Below are 24,083 nucleotides of genomic sequence, written 5' to 3' on the forward strand. Positions count from 1 at the left end.
TAAAAATTTAATTCTTAACAACTAAGTGGTCCTGAACTGGCTTCTCCTAGGAATTTAGATTTGTTTAAGCTCATTCTAATTATGGCCCATATTATCTGCGAATAATAATTAATTTCTTTTATATTTAGACCTGATGCAAACAAATTCCTCTTTTGATTTAATTCTAATACTATACCCTTTGATGTTATCACTGGTTTCTATTTTCCTGTTTTATTTTTATATAGTTTTAAACAAATTTCAAATTTCAAATTCCTTACATGTAGCCGTTTTTATCTCCATCCGTCTATCTAGGACACATTTCAGAGGGTGTGCCCAGGACAGGCATGCTTAAATGTTTGATATCTATCGATATAAGCATGTATTAAATGGTCTATTTCCACTTATAGCCCAGATGGATTCATGACCACATAGTTAGATCTGCCCATTCTCCCCATCCTTCCAAGTGGTAAATACTTAAGTCATTTGTTCATTTACCTGACTGTAAACATCCATGGACAACAAATGTTTCATTCCATTTAGTATACTTTCATTACATTCCAATGATTTAAGGACAAATGAAGGGGTATGTACTGGGTGGAGATCTTTCCATTAATTCCTGGTAAAAAGAAAACACAAGATAAAAAACAAGAACCAGTATTTATTAGAGTTTTGTCATCTCCAGAGAGTCATGGTTGTGATTGTTATGGACCTCGGTCAAGGTCATCTGCGAGTCTAAGATGATTTCTATTTGTGTATCAGTGGATCTCTTTGTCTTTGAATGTTTGCATCTATGGGAAGGCCTATCACACACAATACAGTCAGCAGAATCTCCGTAAGCAATCGACTGAATGCTCGTCATCTTTCCTGAATGGTCTCTGTGGCGAGATTTCTGCACCATCTGCGAAACTCGTCTCCTCAACCCCTTCATGACCTCATTTATCTGAGCAGTTCTGTATCCGTGAACGATAGCACTGACGAAAGACTTGACAAGAAACACAGGAATGAAATACACGATGTTCACATCTCCGGATGAATCTCCAGCGTGCAAACACACATTGCAATAAAATGCAAAATACACGAACAGCGGCACGTAACAAAGCACTAAGAAACACACGTCAATCAGTGACGTCACGACGAGATGACAATAGTGACGGAAGTTTGAGCTGGTTGGCGATATGAAGTGACGACACGATCTTATAATGGTAATGTGTCTCTTCACGAATATCAGCGTGATGCAGTTGAAGAGAAGGATGAGGATGTGCAGGACCATCACGAATAGCAGGTAGTGCCACGAGTAGTACCTGAAGAACCGATGTGAGAACTCCACGTTCTTCCACCCGACCTGGGGCAGGAACCCGACAATGAACGACAGGTTCCACAAGATAACCATCACTGTGATCATGTTCTTCTTATCCAGGTGCTGCACATAGTGCAGAGGCCGACTCAGTCTTATGAAGCAGTCGAGGTTGAGGCACAGAAGGGACAGACCGTACGCCAAGGAAGCAGTGAAGAAGAGACTCTCGGGAAGGAAGAAGTCGATGAGTAGATCCTCGAGGAATAAGTACATGATCATCTTGAATATTCCATACGCTCCCACCAGCACATCGCTGACACACAGGTTCCGCACGAACACCAGAGTCGGGCTCTGTCCACCACCCGTGAACTTGGAAGCAATGAGAACGATGAAGTTGGCTGTCATGGTAACCGATCCCATGGTCATGATGACGACAATCTCTTCGGTAGTGAGGTGCTGCTGCAATCCGAAATCAGAGGCGTTTTGTTTTGAAACATTACCTGCAAATTTCTCCTTGGGAATACAAATTACACATGTCATGTCTCGGTGGTGACCATGTTAAAATAGTAAACGGTTATCTCAAAACACATTCTATTAACATTCCTTGATAGCTGAATGTCCAGTATGAAAAATGCCCCAAAACATCCATGAGAATGATGTAATGTACCATAGTAATTAGTCCAAAGTGTCAAAAACAATCAGTTAAGATTTAAAGAATAGTTCATTTTATTCTAACAGAAAGCTGTGGTTTCAAATTGATACAAACAGGACCACTTGTTTGTAATAGATTCCTGTAGTTTTTATGTTCTTGATAAAATAAAACTATGCAGATTTCAAAATAATACAAATATGATTATTTTTTTATTTTATAATATATACCTGTAGTTTTTATTTTCTTGTTAAAACAAAGCTGTGCAGGTTTCAAAAGGATAAACAGAATAACTTATTGATATATTCATGTATCTGTAGTTTTTATGTTCTTTCTAAAACAAAGTTGTGCAGGTTTCAAAACAATACAAGCAGGATAACTGTCGTTTCTTGTTAAAGTAAAGTGTTGATCACAAAACAGCATCTATGGGTCATCTACATCTAAATTCGATCTGAAGTTCGAAAACAATACAGGAAAACTGGACATCTACCATGTACGTGAATATCCATTATTTTCTCTTTTAATCTCTGTTAGCAGAATGACATTCCTTTCTTAAAACTATAAAAACAACTGGTCAGACACAAGTTTTAATTACAAGTATCATCTCTGAACTTTTAACTTCCACCGTACGAAAGTGAATCAGAAGGAACTCCATACAACACTGGTCTGTGATGAAAAGTTCAGCGAACTCCAGCTAGTGTACAAAAATCCAATACCACGCTGCCGCTCACAAAACATTGTCCGTACATGTCCACAGTATAGAATGACTCATAAATGTGAGAGAGAGAGACAGACAATTTTACACCAATACTGATCTCTGCAATACGGTCATCTCGAACACACCTGTAGCGGTGGAGTGTCCATTATAGTGTAAAACACACTAACACAGTGCCTTTCCTCATTAATGCAGGTATCACAAGTGCCGCCACTGCACTGCGTTCCACGAAAGCCAGAACATATCACTGTACAAAGGCCCAACACGCAGATATTAATATCACCATTTACACAATTAATAATAGATTCAATACCGCGTTAAAATTAATAATTCAAACATTCTGTTTATGGTGATGTCCAGATACAATTTACGTTGATTGAACATGATATATATACAAATGTATAAAGTACAATCAAACCTGTCCACAATAGACATCTCTTGATTATCAACAAAATGTAGTCTTATAAACAGGTGGCCATTATTTGCAGGTTAACAATGTATGTAATAATATTGTTAAGTCAGTAATTACATATTGGCCTTGCTATATATCAGATGAGGACTATTATATTGCTGTGCAATGACCTATAACCAGGCCATTGTGAAAACACCCATTTTTTTACAATTTAAGTGATCAATTTCTACCAAATACAAACTAAGGTATATGAAATAATATTTTAGGCAATGATAGGCTCAATTTTGTTTTTTTAAACCAAATAAAATATCATGGGTCACTGTGTGTTCATGTGCACAAACCACTACTTTAAATTTTGTCTCCTGTATCTAGAACAGACGTTAAAGCTATAAATGTATTTGCAGTATGTCGTGTCATGCAGTATAATAATAGCTAAGCAATTACAAGTGACTGAAAACTGAAATCAATTTTGTTTCATATAGCTGAATGTTCTCTCTAAGTAATTACTGTCTGGGTCAAATATCAGCTCTCCTTTTTTTTAACAATTTACTCTGCTAACTCCAAATATATCCAAAATGGGTACATTTTTCGATCATGTAAAAAACATAAACACAAATTTCTTAGACAAAGGTTTTGGGGAAATATAACTGATAATGTTATTGACTAGAAGTATAGAGAGACATTATGACACAGCTGGGAACTAACTTTGTGCCCAAAACAAAACATTTTCTCTGACTGGTTGCATTAAGGGTGATACGGATAATAGGTGTACAAGGACTATAATCACTACATATTGTAACAGAACTAAATAAATGCAAAATACATTTTTTTATTATAGTGCTACTGCATCTGAAGTGAAGATAAAACAAATCCCCCCCACCCCCCCCCAAAAAAAAAAGGAAGGAAGGAAATATTTTCTTTAACAATGCACTCAACACATTTTTATTAATTTACAGTTATATGATGCCAGACATATGGTTGAGGACCACACAGATATTGAGAGAGGAAACCCGCTGTCACCACTTCATGGGCTACTCTTTTTAATTAGTAACAAGTGATCTTTTATATGCACCATCCCATAGACAGGATAGTACATACCACAGCTTTTGTTATACCAGTTGTGGAGAACTGGCTGGAACGAGAAATAGCCCAATGGGCCCACTGACAGGAATCGATCCTAGACTGATCGCGCATCAGGCAAGCTCTGTACTACTGCGCTAATACACCCCGCCCTTCACGAAGAGAATCAACAGAAGCAATACAGTCTTTCTAAGAAAACCCAAGAGCAAAAAATTCCGGAATTAAAATGCTTGTAATAGCCCACGGTCAAATACAGGATTTTATTACGAACTGCCCCAGTATGATGTGTATAACGTATGCTGTTTGCAGAATATTACAGTTTAGTTGATTAATAATTTTAGCTATTATATATTATGCTTGCCAAGTAATTTTTATTATTATTATTATTTTTTTTTTTATTATTATTATTTTTTTTTTTTTTTTTATTATTACAAATATTTCAGTCATATTAGATGAATAATTACGAATAATTATGGACTAATTCATGTCTCTTGTTAACAGTCAATAGTTCTTACCAGCCTAGTGATGAGATGTATGAATCAAAGATTAAGGTATGTGTTGTCTTAGCTGTCTTTTACAAAGTGTTTATAGGCCAATAGCTCAATAATGAAATACAGTATATATTAAATGCTAAGATAAAGGTACATTTATTTGTAAGTGCAATCCTAGCTGTCTCATTCTAGCCAGTGCACCATAACTGGTATAACAAAAGCCGTGGTATGTACTATCCTGTCTGTGGTACATGTATACTGTTTGTGGGATGGTGCATATAAAAGATCCCTTGCTACTAATTGAAAAAATATAGTGGGCTTCCTCTCTTAGACTATACTGGTGTATGTCAAAATTACCAAATGCTTGACATCCAATAGCCGATGATTAATCTAACAATGTGCTCCAGTGGTGACGTTAAACAAAACAAACTTTAACCTTTTATCTTTAAATCATATATCACAATTAATAGCTTAGACTTACACAATATGTTGAGGTGTGTTTTAATATTTATTACTTTTCTTTATACATGTAATCAATAAATATAGCCTGCAGGTATGTGTCTCTTTTCTAACCAAAAGCTAACAAAATTAACACTCTTTAAAGATCTGTATTTACTTGATTATCAAATTAGATTTTTGGCAATTGTACACTAAAACATCCCTTAAAATTCAGATGAACTTATTAAAGCCGCACACCCTAGTTCCATCCAGCGAAAATAAATTATAATTTGGTTAATCTACAAACCTGTAACACACTTAGATCACATTTTTATCAAATGGAGTGAAAAAGCAGGTTTTATATCGATAAATACCATGGGAATCCCCATGTCCCAATTGCTTGAAATAATTTTGAAAGTTAGTATTCTGATGTCACCGGTAGATGTCGCTCGAAGCAATGCCTACGTCACGACAAATTTCACAGACTTGGGGTGCGTTCGTTTCACCTCTCCTGGACATGTTCCAACTGTTCTGTCCTGGTTGTATCCGCTCTCCCGATATCGTAAGCACTTAGCAAAATTATTGGTTTTAAGGGTTTGTAATGTTTTGTATTGAGACACTTACTTGTCTGAACTTTATTGTTACTGAAAATGTTCACGAACTGTGAAGAAAAATCTCACAAATGAACAACAACAAATCGGATGTTGATTGCACGAACCGTGCACGAGAAAACAAACCGAACCAAAATGATAATGGTCACGTGATATACCAACGTCTGTGACACTGAAATGGAAATATCCCCTCTAAAAATAGATTGGACCTCGCTTGCTTAACGTTTTTTTCTCGACAACACATCTTGTGAAAAAATGCAATAAATGTATTTCGTGGTTTTACAAACATCAGGATTACCAAAAAGCACTTCAGGTGAATGGAAATGTGTATTCTAAATAATAAAATGTAAGTAAAGTGCAATTTTATTTGTGAAAAGTGGGGTTTAATAGCGAAAAACAACGCCGTAATGGTTAACAAATAACTGTAACTAGGGTGTGTCCCTTTAAGGAAATTTAATACTTTTATCATCCCAGCCAGTGCACCACAACTGGTATATCAAAGGCTGTGGTATGTGCTACAAGTCTGTAGGATGGTACATATAAAAGATCCCTTGCTATTAACTGGAAAAATGTATAGGGTTTTCTCCAAGACTATGTAAAAATTACAACATGTTTGACATCCAACAGCCGATGATTAATAAATCAATGTACTCTAGTGCTGTCGTTAAACAAAACAAAACTTGTTTAACACTTGTAATCATAACAAAGTAAATACCTGATCATTACAAAACTTGTTTAACACTTGTAATCATAACAAAGTAAATACCTGATCATTACAAAACTTGTTTAACACTTGTAATCATAACAAAGTAAATACCTGATCATTACAAAACTTGTTTAACACTTGTAATCATAACAAAGTAAATACCTGATCATTACAAAACTCGCTTAACACTTGTAATCATAACAAAGTAAATACCTGATCATTACAAAACTTGTTTAACACTTGTAATCATAACAAAGTAAATATCTGATCATTACAAAAATGCCATTGCAGAACAATTTTGGTGGCACTCCTGACTATAGCATCATGAAATTCAAGTGCTTATGAAATATATTTACCAATTTAAATTTTAATTTGCATTCAGTGATCTGTTGAATGACAACATACTCAGCTGTAATTAAACAAACTCTTTACCATTTGCATTCAGTGATCTGATGAATGACAACATACTGAGCTGTAATTAAACAAACTCTTTACCATTTACCATTAAATACTCATCGGGCAGGACATAGCCCAGTGGTAAAGCACTCGCTTGATGCGCGGTCGGTTTACAATCAATTCCTGTCAATGGGCCCCATTGGACTATTTCTCATTCTAGCCAGTGCACCACGACTGGTATATCAAAGGCCATGGTATGTGCTATCTTGTCTGTGGGATCATGCATATAAAAGATCCCTTGCTACTAATGGAAAAATGTAGCGGGTTTCCGATAACTATGAGTCAGAATTACCAAATGTTTTACATCCAATAGCCGATGTTTAATAAATCAATGTGCTCTGGTGGTGTCGTTAAACAAAACAAACTTTAACTCTTTTCCTTTTTCCTTCGGAATATTGGCAAAATGGTAGAAACAACAAGAAACAGTGAGACGACCAATATATCCGACATATTAATCAGACTGTAAATCAAAATACATGTATTTTTTAAAATCCACATACAACAATTATACTGATAAAAAAGAGCTTACAGGAATAACATGTTTTAATTTGGTCTTAACACTGTACCGGCCTCGGTTAAGCCATTGAACTACAGGCTGACAGGTACAGAGTTCGCAGCCCGGTACCGGCTCAAACCCAGAGTGAGTTCTTAAGGGCTCAATGGGTAGGTGTAAGGCCACTACACCCTCTTCTCTCTCACTAACCAACTAACAACTAACCCACTGTTCTGGACAGACAGCCCAGATAGCTGAGGACAGCGTGCTTGAACCTTAATTGGATATACCCGGTAAGCACGAAAATAAGTTGAAATCATTAACACAGTTAGGGGAAGAAGTGGATGTCTAGTAGATGGACTGCAGAATTCATTGTACAGATTACCTTTCACAGACAAGCTGCTTATAATTAACATTTTATAAAATCTATAATTCACTGTATGATACAAAATCAGTGTTTTGCACTCTAAGGCTAACAAACAAAGCATCTGTTTTGTCATCTTTTACACCAGATTATCTGACAAGTAGGGCAATCAATTCTATACACAATAGCGCATCTTCAAAGTCTTTGTTTCCCCACATACTGGAAAATGTAGTACACAAAATTGAGACTATAGCATACCAAAACATTGTGCCTTGTAACTAAATAACAAATATAGTGGTTGCCTTGGTAAACAAAAATTGTCAATTGGAAAATATAAAAATTAATTACAAAATCACACAAATATATAGCACTCTATAAAATATCTTTTCACCCATTTGTAAAGACGTCTATTTTTGTTTACAATAACAGCTACATGTATGTATGTATGATTTGTTATCCTGTTTGAGGGCAGGGCTACATGCATGCAGGTGGCTCTGGGTGAGCAAAACAATTGGCCAAATTGTTTATTAAATGTCAAGACACGCAGAAATCGTCAGTTATTTTCTTTAAAATGTCAATTATTAGATGAAATTATTTCGTCAAAATAAAATAAAATTTAGAAACTGCTTTCAAAATTCGCAACTGGTGAATTTGGCGAGTGCCTGAGCTAACCCTATTTGAGAGGCTCTCAGAATATCTGTAGTCTGACATATACCAAATTACACTCTTAAATGTCGACACACATGACACCGAACAATTTATCAATCAAATTGTTATGCAAGGTAAAACTGAAGTTCTTATTCATGTACTTCATTTTAATTCACAAACACACAAACAAAAAGTCAAATTGCTATGCAAGTAAAACTCAAGTTCTTAAAATTTATTTTAATTTACAAACAAACAAAAAAAAGAGCATGCAATGGAAGCACCATAGTTCACTCTTCCATAGACACCCCCCTAACCCCCCCCCCACCAAACCCCCCCCCCAAACAAAACAAACAAAGACAAATTTTCTTCAATTTTGAACAAATTTTGATGACATGTATGCAAATATAAAGAAAGGCACCACAATAAACAGGACTTGCATATGCAGATGAGTTGAAAAAGTTGACACAAGCAACCAAATTCTTCTTGTTCCATTGATGAGAGGAACTGTGTTTAATAATGCCTCAGCACATTTTAAACTATGGCTATTTGGTTCATGTTGCAACAAAACTATGGTTATTTTGACACTTATTTTGAGAGATCGAGAACTTGTTGAAAAAGCAGTAAGGGATATTTTATAGATGCACTTTCCTTACAGACAATACAGCACATACCACAGCCATTGATAATAGCATTTGATATATAACAACATGGAATTGTGAGCTTGTCATATATTGAATAATAGTCACCGTGACTAATAGTGATATTAGTTGATCACATAAAAAAAGTGTATGTTTTATACAGAATATGGTTTAACTAAGCATATTTTTATTGCCATTTTATATGTACATAATATTTATTGATACACACACATTATAACTATTCATATGAAATAAATGATGGGAATGAACATTAATGTTAAGTCAGTTCAATGTACCGTACCCACCTATTGGTATGCACTGTACCGGGTGTCATGTACAACAAGTAAATTAATTTAGATCCGACGATATACGCCAGCTGCCAGCAGTAAATGACATACCATGTGTATTGCACACCTGATGGGACAAACGAACAACTTCTACTTGTAATGCAAACACAGGAGAGCATGTGCAGCGCTTATCATTAAACATTGATAGATATCACAGCTAATGAACACAATAAAACAGAGCTACCCGACATGAGGTAGCGGCACATTGCGTCTCGGAGATCTCACATATTGATTTAACATTAACCCTTTGACAAATTAGCTCAGCCTATAATTCAAAATGTTGCCAAAGCCATCCTCAAGGTAAGCAGGGGAGGGATGTAGCCCAGTGGTAAAGTGTCTGCTTGATGTGCAGTCAGTCTGGGATCGATCCCTGTTGGTGGGCCCATTGGGCTATTTCTTGCTCCAGCCAGTGCACCACGACTGGTATATCAAAGGCTGTGATATGTGCTATCCTGTCTGTGGGATAGTGCATATAAAAAGATCCCTTGCTACTAATGGAAAAATGTAGCAAGTTCCTCTCTAGGACTATATGTCAGAAGTACCAAATTTTTGACATTCAACAGCCAATGATTAATAAATCAATGTGCTCTAGTGGTGTCATTAAAACTAATTTTCCCCTCAAGGTATGCAGACTTTGGTATTTACCAAGAAAAGACATGTTAGTACATTTCATATGGAGATGTGCACATCAAAGTAAAAACAAAAAAATGCATGGTCAAAGAAATACATGTATACATATAATATACAGAAATTTCACGTAAAAACATTTTCTAGGCCTTAATTGTTAGACACATGTCAATGAATAATATGCCAGGTCCTCTTGGCAATTTGCATGTTTAACACATTTCACTCAGCAGTATGCATGGTTGAAACGATTGTTTTTGGGAGACATTTGGTAGCATATTCAATTTGGAAAAATATTAAAACCGAAAATCCCCAAAATCCATTACTGATTATCATGTAGCACTGATTATTAGTATTACCATGATTACTGAAAATTGGTTTCCCATGACTAACGAAGATCACAGGGCAGGGAACGGAAAAAGTGTTTCCAATAAAGTTTAACATCCTGTGGCTTGACATAATGACAGTTTCATTTGACCTAACCAAACATGTCAGGGAATATTTTGTTTTCAAAATCTCGATTAGCGATATTTCTAGTCAATTGAGAATTGATTAGCAACTACTGTTTAAGGTTTTAAATTGTGTAGTGATCTCTGAAATGTGTGTAGCAAATTATGACGCAATACTAAAATGTTCTCTGCACGTCTGCTCATGGGTATGTACTGAGCTAAAACAAGACTATGCAAATTAACTAATTAACAGATGAACCTTTGCACTCCTAATTAAGCCACTCAATGTAAGTCTTAATGCTTTTTAAAGTCAATATCACTACAAAGGTATTCAATATTAAGAAAATTAATTCCAACAATGTCATGTATTTTTGTTAAAATATGTCATTGAGTTTAACTGTGAGGTTAGATGTGTTTGTTTTGACAAAAAAATTTAAGAAAGCACATACATGTACATGTATTAAATTTTTCTGCTTACATAAATATAAAGTAAATATTAAAATTGATTAAATGTGGTTGTTAAAGTGCATGTATATGTATATGAAGCTCTAAAATTATTGGATGTAAAAACAGAAACACAAAACTCTTTAAAAATCCCACAGTAAACAATCTTTAAGACGGCACATAAATATTTCTGCTGGCATAAATATAAAGTAAATATAAAAATTGATTAAATGTGGGTGTCAAAGTATAGTATACCTACACAAAAAACAGAAAGGCAAAATTCTTTATGAAGGCACAGTAAATATTTCTCCTAACACAAATTGAAAGGAAATATGAAAAGTGCTTAAATATGTGGGAGCCAAAGTTGTATATTCTAAGCTCTAAAATATTTGAATGAAAAACAGAAAGACAAACATCTTTAACAAGGCATAGTAAATATTTCTGCTACCATAATCTTTAGGAAAAAAAAGAAAGTAATGTTTTATTTAACGATGCACTCAACACATTTTGTTTATGGTTAATTGGCATCAGAAATATGGTTAAGGACCATGCATACAGATATTGAGAGAAGAAACCTGATGTTGTCACTTTATGGGCTACTCTTTTCGATTAACAGAAAGGGTTCTTTTATATGCACCATCCCATACACAGGGTAGTACATACCACAGCCTTTGATATACCAGTCGTGGTGCACTGGCTGGAACGAGAAATAGCCCAATGGGCTCACCGACGAGGATCGATCCCAGACTGACAGCGCATCGAGTGAGCACTTTACCACTGGGCTATGTCCTGCCCCATAATCTTTAGGAATGTATAGTAAATATTTCTGCTACGGCTACCATAATCTTTTAGAAAGCACAGTATATATTTCTGGTGACATAAATATAAAGGACCATGCGAGTGCCAAATAAAATCAATCCTATGAGTAAGAGTAAAACAGTGAGGCATTAGACCAATGATGAAAGACAGTGGGACATGACGAGGACACAAACTCACAGCAATGTCATCCACCAGCCCTGAATTATCTCCAATAATCATACAGAGCATCAAATTATTGTAAAATACTACGTCTCACAATCACCCTAAGTCCAGATAATGTTGGGAATTGGATGCAATTTCATCACAGATCATCGCTTATAATCGGTTTGCACCAACTGATCAATGTTTGATTACACAACTGGTTAGCATTATAAGAACATTAATTAGTAGTTTCTGAATGATAGAAACTATGTACTTTTATTTGTCTTCATGCAATGGAATAGGCCTAGCAAAGCATTAGTTTTACCTTTAATAACTGCAGGCAAAAAAAAAGAAGCTTTATGAATGAAAACAATCCTAATGCCAACATATTTACATCAATTCCCTCATTTAAAGTGGAGGCACAATTACAGTTAACATTTTCCATGACAACTGATTGTGGAATTTCAAAATTGATCATCATATCTGTATATCCCAACCGGTCAATTTCCGATTATAATCAATAAATGGAACATCACTAGCTTTAGGTGCAACGGGTTGTGGGATTGAGTTTGGTGGACTCATTGGGTTGTGGGATTGAGTTTGGTGGACTCATTGGGTTGTGGGGTCGAGTTTGGTGGACTCATTGGGTTGTGGGGTCGAGTTTGGTGGACTCATTGGGTTGTGGGGTCGAGTTTGGTGGACTCACTGGGTTGTGGGTCGAGTTTGGTGGACTCATTGGGTTGTGGGGTCGAGTTTGGTGGACTCATTGGGTTGTGGGGTCGAGTTTGGTGGACTCATTGGGTTGTGGGGTCGAGTTTGGTGGACTCATTGGGTTGTGGGGTCGAGTTTGGTGGACTCATTGGGTTGTGGGGTCGAGTTTGGTGGACTCATTGGGTTGTGGGTCGAGTTTGGTGGACTCATTGGGTTGTAGAAGTAAATAAGGAAGGAAATGTTTTATTTAACGACGCACTCAACACATTTTATTTACTGTTATATGGCGTCAGACATATGGTTAAGGACCACACAGATATTGAGAGAGGAAACCCACTGTTGCCATTTCATGTGCTACTCTTTTCGATAAGCAGCAAAGGATCTTTTATATGCACTATCCCACAGACAGGGTACATACCACGGCCTTTGATATGCCAGTCATGGTACACTGGCTGGAACGAAAAATAACCTAATGGGCCCACCGACGGGGATCGATCCCAGACGGACCGCACATGGGTTGTGGAATCGAGTTTGGTGGACTCAATGGGTTGCCTCCAGTCCCAGACCTCCATTCCAAACCTCCATCCCAACCGGTGCCACATTAACTGGTAATTCAATGGCTGTGGTATGTGTCCTGTCTTTGGAAAAGCACATACATATACATGAAAGATCTCTTGGTAAGCGCAGTCTATATTGTGGCAGATGTAGGTTTTTTCTCTCATTTTAGACCAAGTGTCACAACAACCATGTGTTAATTAAGAAATCAAACTGTGGTTGTGAAAAATGTGCTGAGGTGTTAAATGTTCCTGCTAGCAGAGCTAGAAAATTAACGATGACACAGACATCAATTGCTGTCATTTAGATTTTACATGGGTAAATTTAATTGCTGTCACTTGTGAAAATCACCGACAGCACTATTGTGTCGTCAGTAAAGCTCCTCAACGACGGCAAAAAGTATACATCTGGTGTACATTATCTGCCAGCATATGACATTTGGTACATTTGAAATATGTCTACATACAGCATAATAATCTTTCAGTCTTGTATATTTGCTGCACAAGTAACTTTTAAAAAAATTGGCACAGGCAGGCCCAAAATTATCATTGGAGGGCTGTTTTACATGTTAGACAAATTCTTAAGTTCGAACCTTGTTCTGTAAAATATTATCTTAGTAGTACAAAATAATAATTTATGTTTATATTTTTAATAAAATGTTATTTGTTAATAATCAATAAACCGTCTTTAATTTGTATCATGTGTATCAGAACAGAATCCAAATCGCACTGAAACGTTTTTCTAAACCAACAAATATATGTAGTAACCAATCAGGGATGATCATACAAACACTTATCACAAGGTTATTAACGTAAACCAATTATGTAAAAACACCTACATTCGGTTGCCAGGATCGAAAGCATGTATTAATTCTTTGTAATCTTATAGGCAGTAAGTAGTGAAAAATTGCCCACAACTGCCTAGTATTAACGCTTCATGTTGTAACCCAGGAGAATTGCATTTATTTATTTTTCCATTTTATCGGATTAAAACAGATTTTATATCTCTTTTACTGAGTACGCCTAGGTCTGATTAGTTCACAAAGGTAAATGTCTATGGGTTTTTAAAATGTTTTCACATCTCTTGAACCTCCAGTGTTTATTGTGGAGCCTTGACATTTATCTTCATCAATTAACATCTAATGAAAATGCGAATTATAATCTAGTAAATGCATAACTGTATTGACATCCAACAATGGCCCAGCAATGGCCAAAAGATATTGAAAAATGGGGTGGGACAGTAAGAAAATTAATGAGGATAATATACAATAATTCGTTATAAATTGAATAGAGGGAAAAAAGAGAAATATTCCTACATATATTGATATAACTGTTCACAATACATATACCACAAAACATGTTAATTCCCATTTCAATATTTATTCATAGCACCTTGTTCTGGTTACCGTGACAACATTTGTAAACATTGAACAATTTAATTTTTGTATGGCAAATTAAATATAACCAGCTATTTCAATACCATTATCCTGTAAGAATCTGATATGCAGTGCTCAGAGTAATCGCTGGGTACGTCAAATAATCAATGGAGTCACCCAACACAATCAGCGTCTTGATAAAAATGACATTAAATCTAATGAACAGTCTTTAATCTATATTGGGGCTGGACGTAGCCCAGTGGTAAAGCACTTGCTTGATGTGTGTCTGGGATCGATTCCCGTCGGTGGGCCCATTGGGCTATTTCTCGTTCCAGCCAGTGCACCACGATTGGTATATCAAAAGCCATGGTATGTGCTATCCTAACTGTGGGAAAGTGCATATAAGAGATTCCTTGCTGCATAAGAGAAAATGTAGCAGGTTCCCTCTAATGAACTATAATAGTATATGTAAAAATGACCAAATGTTTGGCATCCAATAGCCAATGATTAATGAATCAAAGTGCTCTAGTAGTGTTGTAAAACAAACCAAACCTTTTTTAAATCTATATTGTGCTTCAACTGAATTATTTTGAAGACGTTCAATTCACCTCTTGAATCATACAAAAACATACACTAAGTTCTACAATTTGAACTGATATTTATCACAGAAATGCTAGTTTGTTTGCTTTGTTTAAGGACACCACTAGAGCAGATTGATTTATTAATCATCAGCTATTGGATGTCAGACATTTTGTAATTTTTTGACATAATCTTTGAGGAGAAACTTGCAACTTTTTTCCATTCATAGCAAGAAATATTCCAATGAGCCCACCGACGGGGATCGATCCTAGACCGACCATGCATCAGGCGAGCACTTAACCATTGAACTATGTCCCAGCCCTCACAGAAATGAAAGGGATTCGCATCAGATATAACGTCCAGTATGCAAAGAAAAGGACAGGAATATTTGCTTTAGAACACATCGGCACATTGTAAACTAATTGTTGAACTTAACGACGGCACTGATAGACAGTAAAGGGCAGGACGTACCTCAGTGGTAAAGTATTCGCTTGATGCACAGTTGGTCTGTGATCGATCTCTGTTGCTCGGCCCATTGGGCTATCTCTCGTTCCAGCCAGTGCACCATGACTAGTATATCAAAGGTCATGGTATGTGCTATCCTGTCTGTGGGGTGGTGCATATAAAAGATACCTTGCTAGAAATAAAAAAATGTTGCAGGTTTCCTCTATAAGACTACAGATCAAAAGTACCAAATGGTTGACATCCAACAGCCGATGATTAATAAATCAATGTGCTTTAGTGGTGTCGGTAAACAAAACTAATTTTATTTAAACTTTGTATCTGATAGACAGCAATTGCAATAGTCGAGATATGAATTGCCATAAGCTTTACCACAGTTCTTTTTACCACCCGATAAAAATTATTGCAGTTTGGTAGAGTTAATAAATTTTGCTTTTTAAATTTAAAAGTTTATTTGTTACTGGTTTAAAAAATGTGTAGCCAGGCTCAAAATGGTTGTACTTGAAACATTTTGCCTGTGGCTAAAGTATTTTCAAACTGCAGCTATAGGTGACCATCCATAAAGTATGTACACACAAATATGCAATTTTTTTAACTGCCCACCCCTCTCCATTAATATCTTTTGTTCGTTTGATAATTAAATCACTCCCACCCATGTACAGGTGTATATCGATCTTCCATGCTAAAAAGTAAATCAGATTGTAGGAACGTGGAAGGAAGGAAGTTTTTTATTTAATGATGCACTCAACACATTTTATTTACGGGTATAATATGGTGTAGACCAGTGGTAAAGTGCTCGCTTGATGTGCGGTTGGTTTGGGATCGATCCCTGTCAGTAGGCCCATTGCGCTATTTCTTGCTCCAGCCTGTGCACCACGACTGGTATATCAAAGACCGTGGTATGTGCTATCCTGTCTATGGGATGGTGCATATAAAAGATGCCATTACTGTTAATCGAAAAAAGTAGCCCATGAAGTGATGACAGTGGGTTTCCTCTATCAATATTTGTGTGGTCCTTAACCAAATGCCCGACGCCATATAACCGTAAATAAAATGTGTTGAGTGTGTTGTTAAATAAAACATTTCCTTTCTTCCTGTTAGTAAATCCTTCTATCCTGTTAGTAAATCCTTCTATCCTGTTAGTAAATCCTTCTATCCCACCTGTACACTTTCCTACATAATACCTGAAACCTCCTCCCACCTCTGGACAAATGTACTTTATGGATGGCCCTATACTTAACAAATTCTTAAGTTTGAACCATGCTATACTTTGGCTATTTGGTTAATGTTTGTTTTGTTTAACGACACCACTAGAACACATTGATTTATTAATTGACTATTTATTTATCATTGGCATTTGGATGTCAAACATTTAGTCATTTTGACATATACATGTAGCCTTTGAAAGGAAATATGCTACATTTATATGCACCACCCCATAGACAGGATAGCACATACCATGACCTTTGATATACCAGTCATGGTGCACTGGCTGGAGTGAAAAATAGCCCAATGAGCCCACCGATGTGCATCAAGCAAGCACTTTACAACTGAGCAAACGTGTGTGTGTTTTTGACACTTGGTGACGAGAAAGAGAGGAAACCAGCTGCCACCAAATAGTCTATTCTTACAATTTTCATATCTCCTAAGTTCAAGGGCCATAATACAGGTAACTCTGTGAAAAATGGACGTGGAATTTAGCTCAGTTGGTTGCCATAACACTTTACTGTCAATCTTTCTGTAATCTGTAGTCAATGGCCTATGCCCCAGAAGGGACGACGGGCATAAGCAAGTAGTAAGTAAGTCAATCTTTTTGTGAACTGTAGTCAATGGCCTATGCCCCAGAAGGGACGACAGCCATAAGCAAGTAGTAAGTAAGTCCATCTTTCTGTGATGCCGTATTTCTTTCCATCAATATACAAGACAGTTATTTAATAGTTGGTCAACATTTTTATACAAATCCTTCTTCTGTGTTTCAGGTTATTATTTGAGACTAGTACCATCATTAAATGACAAAACGATCAGAAATGCCTACAGGTGCATTCCAGTAAATCAATGCTTGCACCGGCATGTAACTAGCAATGAATGAATGAATGAATGAATGTTTAACGACACCCCAGCACGAAAAATACATCGGCTATTGGGTGTCAAACTATGGTAATGCAAATAATTAAAGTGATGATCAACATCAATATAAAAATTCAAGACTTAAACAAAAATAGTGTAAAGAACTATTCAAAAACACAAATATCACAGAATTTTACGGATACTGAATTTTACTCAAAACTTCAATTTTGTGCTGTATTGGCCATTCTCAAAGAGAATGTTACACCCCTGCACCACGGTGAGGTTACAGCACACGCAGGGATGTAACTAGCAGATAACCTGTACCTAACAGTAAAACTGGACCAGCTAGGAGTAACAACTAATACTACTAGCGATTTTTTAGTATTGACAAGATCTTCTATCAAGTATTACAAGCCGGTCAACCTACGTCACAGAGGTTGGTCTAATATACATTTACATCAATGTATAATGGTGCTAAATATCAAAAAAAAAAAAAATTGTTAATAAAGAAAATAATATGTGCACCGAAGACTGTATCATTAGATTTATGCATCTTTTAAAACATTGTCATTAAATGTTCTGTAATTTTAAAACACTTTGATTTATTTCAGTAATTGTGCGAGTGTGCAACTACCATTCCGAAACAATGGATTGAAGAGTTTAAAAATACTTTCACAAAGTGGCTTTAATTGGGACACATATCAACGCAATACTGTAAATCGTAACATATTAGGGATCTTAAAATGTATTGAAATCCAAATAAGTGACATATTAGTGACATAAAACATTAACAAAGTTGTCATATCAAGAATTAAAAATCAATAAACTTAAGTTGTAGATCAAGTTTGACGTTATGCAGCTTACAGACAACTTACATAATAAAGTAAAAATTACAGTAACTATTGTTGTTTGCTACCCTTTTGGTTTAATCATAAGCATGTAACCATTGTTAATGTGTGTAATTTTATGCTCGCTAACATTTCCTGATTTACTGTGATTTGAAAGAAAGGAAATGTTTTATTTAATGACGCATTCAACACATTTTATTTACGGTTATATGGGGTGAGACATATGGTTAAGGACCACACAGATTTTGAGAGGAAACCCGCTGTCGCCACTTCATGGGCTACTCTTTCCAATTAGCAGCAAGGGATCTTTTATTTGCGCTTCCCACAGGCAAGATAGCACAAAACATGGCCTTTGTTGAACCAGTTATGGATCACTGGTCGGTGCAAGTGGTTTACACCTACCCAATGAGCCTTGCGGAGCACTCACTCAGGGTTTGGAGTCGGTATCTGGATTAAAAATCCCATGCCTCGACAGATCCGAACTCAGTACCTGTAGACCGATTTCCTCTTTTTTACAGTTCACCAATTCCCACCCCTGATTGAAACATGTAGCAGTGTTCCTCAGAACACTACATATCTAAATTACCAAATGCTTGATATTCAACAGCTGATGATTAATTAATAATGTACGATATCTGTGTCATTAAACAAAACAAACTTTACCTTCAGTTACCCCTGTACTTTCCTGTCAGTGGGTCCATTGGGCTATTTCCTGTCAGTGGGCCCATGGGCTATTTCTCACTCCAGCCGGTTAACTACAACTGGTATATCAAAGGTGGTGGTTTTTGCTATCCTGTAGGTGGAATGGTGCATATAAATTAAAAGAACCCTTGCTACTAATGGAAAAATGTGGCTGGTTTCTCTCTAAAAACTATATGTCAGAATTACCAAATGTTTGACATCCAATAGCAGATAATCTAATGTGCTCTAGTGATGTTGTGAAACCAAACAAACTTGTAAACCCTGTACTACATGTGTATATATTCTGTTGTGTAGACTAAATGTTTGCTTCAGGGTAGGTTTTTAGTGTTTATTTGTTCAATTCTTTAATTAATGAAAAAATTATTGGTGCATTCAAATCACAGTAGTACCGGCCTCAGTGGCATCATGGTTAGGCCATCGGTCAACAGGCTGGTAGGTACTGGGTTCGGATCCCAGTCGAGGCATGGGATTTTTAATCCAGATACCGACTCCAAACCCTGAGTAAGTGCTCCGCAAGGCTCAATGGGTAGGTGTAAACCACTTGCACCGACCAGTGATCCATAACTGGTTCAACAAAGGCCATGTTTTGTGCTATCTTGCCATTTCTCGTTCCAGCCAGTGCACCACAACGGGTATATCAAAGGCTGTGGTATGTGCTATCCTGTCTGTGGGAAAGTGCATATAAAAGATCCCTTGCTGCATTAGGAAAGATGCAGCAGGTTTTCTCTGATGACTACGAGTCAGAATTACCAAATGTTTGACATCCAACAGCCGATGATTGATTAATCAATGTGCTCTAGTGGTGTTGTTAAACAAAACATACTTCTCGCCTTGTGATTTCAACAAGGTGGACTGGCCTCGGTGGCATCGTGGTTAGGCCATCTGTCTACAGGTACTGGGTTCGGATCTCAGTCGAGGCATGGGATTTTAAATCCAGATACCGACTCCAAACCCTGAGTGAGTGCTCCACAAGGCTCAATGGGTAGGTGTAAATCACTTGCACCAACCAGTGATCCATAACTGGTTCAACAAAGGCCATGGTTTGTGCTATCCTGTCTGTGGGAAGTGCAAATAAAAGATCCCTTGCTGTTAATCGGAAAGAGTAGCCCATGTAGTGGCGACAGCGGGTTTCCTCTAAAAATCTGTGTGCTCCTTAACCATATGTCTGACGCCATATAACCTAAATAAAATGTGTTGAGTGTGTCGTTAAATAAAACATTTCTTTCTTTTTCATCAAGGTGAGACAAAAATGAAACTCTTACTGTATCCAGTAGTAGCCACCCCTGCGTCGTCAATATCCACTTTGTAACTGTTCCTCAGTGACATGAAGTCTTCCTCCATTGGATTCCAGTGAACATCCGAGTCAACATCTTCAAAGGATTTATTGGCAGCAGCTGAAAGATATGTCATCTTTAAAAATAATGGTCCTTTGAGGAAACTGATCAAATATAAGCTGGTTTTATTTTTAAACTGTACTGGAAAGACATTTCACCTTTAAAAGCAATGGAACATTGGGCAAATGGATCAAACACAAAATGATTATTTCCAATATTGAAATGGATTAAACTTATACCGGCCTTGGTGGTGTCGTGGTTAAGCCATCAGACATAAGGCTGGTAGGTACTGGGTTCGCAGCCCAGTACCGACTCAGTGGGCCAATGGGTAGGTGTAAGACCACTACACCCTCTTCTTTTTCACTAACCACTAACCCACTGTGCTGGACAGACAGCCCAGATAGCTGTGGTGTGTGCCCAGGACAGCGTGCTTGAACCTTGATTGGATATAGGCACGAAAATAAGGTGTCATTCAAGCATTTAACAAAAATTTTTTTTTTAGGGGTATATATGTTTTACCTAAATTTTTGGGGTATATTAAACAAATTAAAAGTAGCTTCAGAAACCAACAAAACTGTCTCTGAAATTGGTCTAATGGTTCCCAATTATGGCATCCAGAAGGATCTTGAAGCAGCAAAGAGTTGTTTTAATGCCTTCTGTTTATATTTACTTTGCACGTCATTTGTCATATTACTAATAAATATAATTAGAGGTATAATTTCTATAAATAACTATGAAGTGAATTAAAACATTTACTCCCACACAAATTAAAGAAGATTTCAAAATAAATGTGACAGTTTGCTACAGTTGTATGTACATTTACCCTAAAACTAATTTAGCAATTTATGTAAAATATGTCCTTGCTTGAATTATACTCTGCACATTTGTGTTAACAGTCAGACACCTGTTGTTTTGATCAAGCTGTATATAAATGTATTTGGCACTTGTAATTACATTTTTCATTCCAACCAGTGGTCCACAACTGGTTCATCAAAGACTGTGGTATGTGATGTCCTGTCTGTGGGAATGTACATATAAAAGACCTCTTGCTGCTTGTCGGAAAGAGTAGCCTATGTGGTGGCAGTGGGTTTCCTCTAAAGAAATATGTCAGAATGACCATGTTTGACGTCCAATAGCCGATGATAAGATAAACATCAGTGCTCTAGAGGCATCGTTAAATAAAACAAGCAAACAAACTCTGTAATGACATATACTATAGTGGCAGTCCTTTTACAGAGCGAGTGGGAACCATATATTATGGCCAAGACCAACTCTTTTTGTAGGAAAAGCAAACGAAGGTGAGACATGACTGCACACCCTCATGACTCTTTATTGTAATTTCTTTTGGAATCAGTCTAGTGCAGAGATACTGTATTGATGGTAACGGCAGATTTGTAATAGAACCATCCTGTACATTACAGCTTTTGGAATCAGTCTAGTGCAGAGATACTGTATTGATGGTAACGGCAGATTTGTAATAGAACCATCCTGTACATTACAGCTTTTGGAATCAGTCTAGTGCAGAGATACTGTATTGATGGTAACGGCAGATTTGTAATAGAACCATCCTGTACATTACAGCTTTTGGAATCAGTCTAGTGCAGAGATACTGTATTGATGGTAACGGCAGATTTGTAATAGAACCATCCTGTACATTACAGCTTTTGGAATCAGTCTAGTGCAGAGATACTGTATTGATGGTAACGGCAGATTTGTAATAGAACCATCCTGTACATTACAGATTTTTTTATGGGCGGGACGTAGCCCAGTGGTACAGTGTTCGCTTGTTGTGCGGTCGGTGTAGGATCAATCCCCGTCAGTGGGCCCACTGGGCTATTTCTCCTTCCAGCCAGTGATCCACAACTGGTGAAACAAAGGCTGTGGTATGTACTACCCTGTCTGTGGGATTGTGCATAAAAGACCCCTTGCTGCTAATCGAAAAGAGTAGCTCATGAAGTTGTGTGGTCCGTAACCATATGTCTGACGCCATATAACAGTAAATAAAATGTGTTGAGTACATCGTTAAATCAAACATTTCTTTCTTTCATTCTATTACACTTTTAAAATTGTATATTACCTTGGGGAATTTCCACTGAGTAGATCAAAACATATTTCTGTTAATTTTCTTGGAATAAGAAAACCCTTCCTTCAGGAGGGCAAAATACCTTCAAGTCCAGACTCAAAACTCGAAACTTTAGAGTCTATACTGAAATCTTTAATTACATCACATACAGGCAATTTATACTCATTGAAATTTGTTTTGTTTAATGACACCACTAGAGCACATTGATTTATTAATCATCAGCTACTGGATGTCAAACATATGGTCATTTTGACACATTCATAGAGATGAAACCTGCTACATTTTTCCATTAGTACCAAGGGATCTTTTATATGCACCATCCCACAGACAGGATAGCCTTTGATATACCAGTCGTGGTGCACTGGCTTGAGCGAGAAATAACCAAATAGGCCCACCAATGGGGATCAATCCCAGACCGACCGTGCATCAAGGGAGCGTTTTTCCACTGGGCTATGTCCTGCCCTTTGTACTCGTTGCCACAGGTACTCGCTGCCACAGGTACTCTCGTTGCCACAGGTACTCGCTGCCACAGGTACTCTCGTTGCCACAGGTACTCGCTGCCACAGGTACTCTCGTTGCCACAGGTACACTCGATGCCACAGGTACACTCGCTGCCACAGGTACATGTACACTCATTGCCACAGGTACACTCGCTGCCACAGGTACACTCTCTGCCACAGGCACTCGCTGCCACAGGTACACTCGCTGCCACAGGTACTCATTGCCACATGTACATGTACACTCGTTGCCACAGGTACACTCGTTGCCACAGGTACACTCGCTGCCACAGGTACACTCGCTGCCACAGGTACTCGTTGCCACAGGTACACTCGTTGCCACAGGTACACTCATTGCCACAGGTACACTCGCTGCACATGTACACTCGTTGCCACATGTCTACTTGTTGCTAAATGTATGTCTTTGGAGTATCAAGATGTTATTAGTTGTACAGACTTGAGTTCATGCTTCAAAAGTTTTATGAGGTCAATAATAAGAGTACCTGTTTTAACATTTTGATTTTCCAGTTGGTCGGGGAGTTCGAAGTCTAGCATCGCGAGATCTCGATTCATCAACTCTAGATTGATGCAGATTTCCTCATCGGTCGAGTTGTCCGTCAGATAGACCTGGATTGGCTCAGTCTGTGCATGGCACCTGCTCGGATAAACAAAAAATCACCCATAATTCTCAATCTGAAACCCATAAAAGATGCAGGGAAGACTGTTCCGAAAATTACAGATAGGATTGGAAGGGGACAATGGTTTTTCATTATTCAAACAATTTTTTTTTTTTTATTAACATCAAATAGACCAGCATATCCAAATAAATAATATTAGACCAGCGTATCCAAATATATAACACTAGACAGCCATTGATACTTGGTGATTATGTCATTTTGTAAGCAAAAGTAGTACCTAATGTCACATATGTAACACTTCTAGTGACAAAATGGTAGCGAGTTTAATATCCTATTTATTACCCATTATCGATTTTAATTTATATCACTGATCTTGTTTGGTCGACGTTCTGGGAAAGTTGTAGTGCATGCCAAAGTGTTACGTCCCACTTGTT

At 37.1% G+C, this 24,083-nt stretch overlaps 2 protein-coding genes across 3 annotated transcripts in view; both read right to left on the reverse strand.

Annotated features, from left to right (window-relative positions):
* Positions 1-24,083, reverse strand: part of LOC121369227 — an 85,377-nt gene that overhangs the window by 42,502 nt on the left and 18,792 nt on the right. The window contains exons 9-11 of one of the 2 annotated variants that reach the window (XM_041494175.1): positions 23,515-23,666; positions 20,360-20,491; positions 2,751-2,884 (exon numbers count right to left, since the gene is read on the reverse strand). In XM_041494175.1, coding sequence (XP_041350109.1) covers positions 2,751-2,884; positions 20,360-20,491; positions 23,515-23,666 — 418 coding nt within the window. Of the gene's footprint in view, positions 1-2,750; positions 2,885-20,359; positions 20,492-23,514; positions 23,667-24,083 lie in introns of those variants that run through there. The other variant, XM_041494174.1, reaches the window with a different exon arrangement.
* On the reverse strand, positions 625-2,732 carry LOC121369228 (adenosine receptor A1-like). The gene has a single exon (XM_041494177.1). The coding sequence runs from the start codon at positions 1,811-1,813 to the stop codon at positions 641-643; it is 1,173 nt and encodes a 390-aa protein (XP_041350111.1). The 5' UTR covers positions 1,814-2,732; the 3' UTR covers positions 625-640.

This window comes from Gigantopelta aegis, chromosome 3 (genome assembly GCF_016097555.1).
Source record: "Gigantopelta aegis isolate Gae_Host chromosome 3, Gae_host_genome, whole genome shotgun sequence".
In the NCBI taxonomy this organism is placed as follows: Eukaryota; Metazoa; Mollusca; class Gastropoda; order Neomphalida; family Peltospiridae; genus Gigantopelta; species Gigantopelta aegis.

What these genes read in the sequence shown, in the direction of transcription:
- LOC121369228 (XM_041494177.1), bottom strand. Translation starts at nt 1,813, where the DNA reads ATGACATGTGTAATTTGTATTCCCAAGGAGAAATTTGCAGGTAATGTT.